The 6,944-nt window shown below is 35.7% G+C and overlaps 1 protein-coding gene across 1 annotated transcript; it reads left to right on the top strand.

Annotated features, from left to right (window-relative positions):
• Positions 1-1,030: 1,030 nt before the first annotated feature.
• On the top strand, positions 1,031-5,682 carry LOC138691141 (ejaculatory bulb-specific protein 3-like). Its single transcript, XM_069812883.1, has 2 exons — positions 1,031-1,253; positions 5,312-5,682. The coding sequence occupies exons 1-2, from the start codon at positions 1,046-1,048 to the stop codon at positions 5,494-5,496; spliced, it is 393 nt and encodes a 130-aa protein (XP_069668984.1). The 5' UTR covers positions 1,031-1,045; the 3' UTR covers positions 5,497-5,682.
• The last annotated feature ends 1,262 nt before the right edge of the window (positions 5,683-6,944 follow it).

The following is a 6,944-nucleotide window of genomic DNA, read 5'->3' as shown; positions in this document are numbered from 1 at the left end:
ATAATAATAATAATAATAATAATAATAATAATAATAATAATAATAATAATAATAATAAATACTTTACACTTTAAGGGTAAAACTGATAAGACTTAAAAGCTAGTTGTTATATGTATTATGGTTCAAACAAAAGTTGTCCAACTCGCCAGGAGTTCAGCAAGCGATTGCATGAATGTGATTCTTTAATTTACACTTGAATTTTGATATTGTCTGACTTTTAGTATTGATCAGAACATTGATAATGTTTAAACAACACAACTCAGATCTCTCTTTAGTCTCAGTCTCAGCTGTTACAAAAGATGAGTTCGATTTTCATGCGTTACAGTCTTGAATGCGTAAGTATTTCAAAGCTTTTTAGGGCCAACAGAAAATGTTTATTACAGACTAAAGATGTTTTCATATTCATATATTATATTCAGCTGAATGATTGTTTATGATATTAAATTAATAATTACTGACAATGTATTAATAATTATATAAGTTATCATACATTTTTGTTTAATTTCTTAATTATTCTGCATACTTTTATCAGACACAGGTTTCTAAACACCACAAACCAGCGACACGGACCTCCCCTCCGATAGAAGCCTCGAACCTCGGACAGAACGAGTAGCATGGTAACAAGTAGACCTGCAGATGACTGGAATATGCAAATACCAAAGGTCTCTAATTATATACACAAGTAGCAGTGCTTAAGAAAATACAGGTCAAATGGAAGCGATTTCCTGTTCATTACCGGAAATGAACCCAAATTTTGTGGAATTTTACTAAAAGTGATGCTAGTTAAGCCACAATAAAGAAATGACAGAAGTAGTTGTTCATTCCTTCTGGGCAGATAATTCTCAAGTTGTGTAAGAAGTGATATCATTATTTTCTATCTTTTACATAATGGAATTTTAAAATATGTAAAGTATGAAGACCCACTATTAGTTCTACTTCAGTTTCCCTTGATGCACATCCTGGAAAATACCAAAATTGGTTAAAACTGCGTCATTAGATACGGTCGAACGGCTATGCTGTGATATAAAAATATTGACTGCTGCGAATGAACATAGAAGAATCTGCAGACATGTACGCGACACTGGTTGGGGTTTGTCTGGTGGTTGTGCTAGGAGCCATTCCGGCAAAGAGCGATGTCGACTTCGCCGTAGCCGACGTGGATGTCGTGGTAGGAGACAAAGAACTTGTTTCAAACTTCATCAACTGTCTTCTCGACGATGCAGCTTGCAGTGCGGAGGGACTCCTTGTCAAAGGTTCGTAAAGAAATGCGACTCAATGCAGCGAAACACCGTAGTATTGCCATATCTTCACCATTACCATTATTATAATCACATCATCGTCCTCAATAACAACCATTTCCTCCCCCTAACAATCCTCTCATCATTAATATTACTCATAACATCAATCTCCATCATTCTGACCATTTTCAGCATCAACCACCTCCTTCTACCACCAATCCGCTTCCTAATCGTCGTATCATCATCCACAATATCAACAAAAAGTTTCATCTACTATTCCTTTTCTTAATCATTCTCAACAGCAACTACATCTTATTCTAACTATTCCTCGGCATAATTATCATTGTCAGCATTTGCAAAAAATGAACGGCCAAAAGTAGACTTGAATGGTTACTGATCTCACCGCTTCAATTATTTAAAAAATGGCTTCATCCTTGAAGGCAAGTGTTAATGATGATTTCTCTTTGCCCAAACTTTTATCTTGTTATGTCATTCACAAATTTTGTCAACTTGGAAATTATTGTAAAAGTCCTTATACTGCGTGTTCAGTTCAAAGTGTGTCATGGCTCGCTGTATGTCGTCATGTGGCTAGCCGATGAGCCCAGAGAATTCTATCTTCCTACACTTCCACAGAGGCGTATTACCTATGTGCCAGAGAAGTTGCCTAGCAAGTACGACGTTCATTCTGAAGAGTACGTACCGATATGTACCGTAACGCCGGTAGTGGCAGGAATATGAACTGTTTGGAAACACGTACTGAGGTGATTTTTTTCCTTACTGTCGGGATATGGGGAGAGGGTTAAGACATTACTTACGTACAGTATTTGTTGACATTAACTTCGACGGTCAGCATGGACACGGAGCATTTGATTTGTGTTGTGGAATGTTGCCGTACGCAACCGATGGTAACAAATACCCTGCGTACGACTTGGCCGCGCAAAATACAGTTCGAAAGAGGTTATGGTAGTACACAGACCGTACAGACCGCCATCTGTTGCTACGACGTTCAAGTTATACCGTACAGGTTCTCAAGTTCAGATTGAACGCCTTGATTAATAGGCAACTTCTCTGACATAAAAGCTGAAACTCGCTTCAAATCGCTGACTCACCAACAGTGACGTCATAACACACTTTGAAATGAACACCCAGTATAATAGACAATAGAACACTACTTTGCAGCATTTACAGTATTTTTTAAGTTTCTGTTTTATATGTATATGCGTACTTTTATAAAGCCAAAACATCAGTTAAAATTGTATTATAATACTGTTTTAAACATAATACTGTAAGTACATATGTAATATCTCTATTCCTATTTTCTTGGGGTTAAACTGAGAAATTCTTCATTCTACACAATCTGAAAGTACGCAGTTAAAACTTCTAAATTTACACAAACACGATACATATTTTGTGGCCGAAGTTAAACAAAAGTGGGAAGAAACGAAAAGCATGTAGGCCTATCCTTCATCACTTGACTGAAAGGAACTGCTTGTACGATTCAACTGTAAACGTATTGGCTCACAGCCTCTTGATCCGTGTTATCTCTTCCACGCCTTGGCTTCGAGTAACTATGTGTACATAGCATTACCTTCAACGGTTCCCTAGCAACTCGGGTAACAGACGTCAGAGGTAAACAAGAGCAAATCGACGTATGAGAAAAGACGGCTACATAAATGTATTCCAGTATGAGTTGTCTAGGTCAGTAGAGTAGAAACCAGAGAATAAGTCGGAAATATTTCAATATTGATCATCTTTTACTAAGATACAGGACAAAAATGCATGTGCAGTAAATGGTAATGAGATTTCGTCGAAGTTTGAATAGCTGTTCTTTATGTTAAATGCTAATAATACACGGGGATTCATCAAATTCAAATTCGGAAACGTCCAACAATTATCTTCGTCAAAAGTAGATTACTTCATGGAAAATACAACTTAGTCGCATAATATGTATTCGAAAACAAAACAGTTTTTCTTGCATTATTATTAAAATCCTAATAAATGTGAATAATATTCAGAATATGTATGATAAGACTTTCTAAACTAAACTAAACAAAGACAACAACAAACACGCAGACAACATCATATATTGGCACAGATACGTAGATGACACACTAATACTATATAAAGGAAACAAAAGACAGATCCAAAACCTGCATCAACACATAAACAAAATACACCCAAAGCTACACTACACATTAGAAATTGAAAACAAAAAATCCACAAATTTTCTAGACATCACAATAACAAAAGTAGACAACAAACACACATTCAAAGTCTACAGAAAACCCACAAAAACAACAACACACATACACAACACATCCAACCACCCAACACAACACAAACAAGCTACATTCCGAACAATGGTACACAGACTACTCAACATACCAATGAACCAACAGGATTACAACGAAGAGCTAAACACAATCAAATACATAGCACAAGAAAACGGATACAACCCTAACGTAATAGACAACATAATACGTAAGACAAAACATAATCACAAAAAAACATAAGAATACAACACAAACACAAGAACACAAAAAATACATCACACTAACATACGAAAACAAAAGCACACACAAAATTGCAACCTCATTCAAGACATTAAATTACAACATCGCATAAAGAACAAATAACACTCTATAAAAACATCTCAACACACAAACAACACAAACAAACAAACAAACAAACACACAGGCGTATACAAACTCAAATGTAACACCTGCAACAACTTCTACATAGGACAGACAGGCAGATCATTTCAAACACGTTACAAAGAACACATCACAGCCATAACAAAATCACAAAACGCCTCCACATATGCAGAACACATCACAAATGCTAACCACATCTACAGAGACATCAATACAGACATGGAAATACTACACATCCAACCAAAAAGCCAGAAACTAAACACACTAGAACAATATGAAATATACAGACACACGAAAACACCCCAACGAAATTCTCAACACACAACTCAATTTAAAAAAACGCACACTCTTTGACTCTACATTACACCACACGAACACACCCTCGCAGGAAGCAAAACAAGAGGCGCCAAGACCAACAACGACCAGTTCTGAGGATGACCCATAAAAGATCGAAACATGTTAACAAGGTACGAAACATGTTAACAAGGTAGGTTAGAATTTAACACAAGAAAGTCTTATCATACATATTCCGAATTGATACAGTGTTAAAAGTTGTGTAATCAAGATGTGAATAATATGTTACTCAATTCGAAATCGTCGTTTCATCGCTGCACTGACATCGGGCGCTAACCAAACAGGTGCAGTATTCTCATATTTTTCTGACTAGTTCTTTTTATAGTTACAAGAAAGACAAATACCATGCCCGTAAGTGACCAATAGGCCAACACTTTCTGCAATAAATTATGAGGGAACTACAAAGTATACCCACGAATAATTGGTAGTAGCGAAAAGTCAAATTCTCAGACATATCAAAATTGGAATTATAACCTGGTGAGTCACTTAAAACTTGCACAGCAAATATTTTTGAAATGGAAGGTAATTTTGATGTGCGGTTTTCACAGAGTTGAATTATAGACAAGGGCTCGTATTTATAGCCTATACACAGATTTTAATAATTATGAGAAAATGTACTTTTTTACACAACACACATTTTTTTTAAATGGAACATTGCCTATTGACATGAATAAAATAAAACTAGAGTAAATTAGAATGTCAATGGTTTTTGTTGCAGGATTCTAGCTCAAATAGTTTACAAGAAAATGCATTTTGAATATTGTAAACAACAGTTGTATGTATGTATGTATGTATGTATGTATGTATGTATGTATGTATATATGTATGTGTGTATGTACAATGAATCGCTGTGAAGAATTTGATCTCGGATTCTGTGAGGTTTGTGATAAGAAAATATGGGCGGAATAAGTTTTGTGCTGGTACTTTGGTTGCTCACCATTCCTATGCCTCATCCCTCATCACTGCCAAGCGAACATCCCACTGCCTGGAACTAATCTCTCTAATTATAAAGTTGAGTAATTAATTGAAATATCTTTGCCACATCTCTCTCATTTCTGATTGCAGCGCGATTGTACGACGTCTATAAAAATGGCTGCGAAGAGTGTACAGAAGAACAGAAGAATCAACTCAGGAGACTTGTCCTGTACGTGAAGGAGAACCGCGAAGACGAATGGATGAAGGTTAGGAACATATTTGACCCCGAAATGAAAAGCGAAGAGACTTTCAATGTCTTTATAGCAGAAGTGTAACACAAGACGAACATTCCAGATACTCAAATCTTCGGTATCACACATGTTTTGTCTGTATGCAAACTGATTTGAAAACATATTACATTAATTATATGACTTTAACTAGTGTCTTAGACACAAATACTGAAACTGTTAACTATGGTTATCTTTGTACTGAATGTAAATAAATAATTAATATTTCACATATTAAGTATTTTAACCACTTATTTAATGTCCTTTTACTTCTATAAGGTATGACTCGGTGTTAATCAGGGGCGGCTCTACAATAAGAACTGCAGAGCTGCAGAACCGCCATTTAATTGGACCTGAAAAAATTAAAAATGTAAAACGTGCTTTTATGTAATCTAGTTCATTGTTTCATTTATTTTTCCCATTCATTCTCCTTCGATTCGAGATTTTACTGTCTGTAGGAGCCTTGAACTGCTCGAGAATTTTAGCTGTAGTGTACTTTTCGGATCTGTGATCGGCAGTTCCTGGAGCTCAACGTAGGGTAGTCGGCAGCAGAAAACTGGTTTTCTTCACCGTCCCATAAGACTGCATTAGAGCTGCAACCGAAGCAGCTCTCTCCGAATATACAAAAGAACCGTCAACACCCTCATCTCTTTATATTAGTGATTTATTTTAGCTGGCAGAGTTAAGGCCGTAAGGCCTTCTCTTCCACTCAACCAGCAAAAAGTATACATACATATGTATCAACTTACAAAGAATTCAACAATTTGATTTAGATAAAAGCTACATGTATACAAGAGTTATTTGCGAATTAAACAACTAAATGCTATGAACTATTAATTAAACACTGAAATACAAACTATGTAGCAGAATTAAGCTACTCGTAAAATACACAGAATGTTAATATATTTCAAATAATGTTAGATAATAGGAAGAGATTATTATGAGACAATTTTGAAAATACTGCACTATCAGGATGCATGTCTAAAGGTAGGACTAACGATGTAGACAGTGATAGTTTAAGTCAGTATGATTGGAGTGAAATGCTAAGAAGGTTATCTTTTAAGCTGTTTTTAAAAGTGTTTAATGTCTTGCACCCCTAATACTTTGTGACAGGGAATTCCATTGTCGCGAGGTGGATACTGTAAAAGATGGTGAATAACGAGATGTTCTATGACCTGCGTTAGAACACACAGGCTTCTGGACTACTGTATATCATTACAGTTTCAGTGTGTTATAGTACTGTGGGTGGTGTGATGTGATTAGTCAGTGTGTCTAAGGAAATATTTTATATTAAAAATGAATGAAATGAAAACCTAATAATCGACCAACCCTTTTCGAAATTAAAAGAGAAATTGCACGTTAACTTAAGAAATTAGGACGTCCTACACAAAATTTGAATACTGAAATTTCTGGAAAAAGTCGAGGAAATCATGTAGCCTACTAGTCATTTTAATACCGAAATGCGTAATGGAAACGATTGGTTTTTTGCTGCGCTC

The sequence above is a fragment of the Periplaneta americana genome, chromosome 16 (genome assembly GCF_040183065.1).
Source record: "Periplaneta americana isolate PAMFEO1 chromosome 16, P.americana_PAMFEO1_priV1, whole genome shotgun sequence".
NCBI lineage: Eukaryota > Metazoa > Arthropoda > Insecta > Blattodea > Blattidae > Periplaneta > Periplaneta americana.
This window is presented reverse-complemented; position numbering and strand designations above follow the sequence as displayed.

Coding starts and splice junctions, on each gene's coding strand:
- LOC138691141 (XM_069812883.1), top strand. CDS start 1,046: ATGAACATAGAAGAATCTGCAGACATGTACGCGACACTGGTTGGGGTT. Junction 1,254..5,311: donor GGAGGGACTCCTTGTCAAAG/GTTCGTAAAGAA, acceptor TTCTGATTGCAG/CGCGATTGTACGACGTCTAT.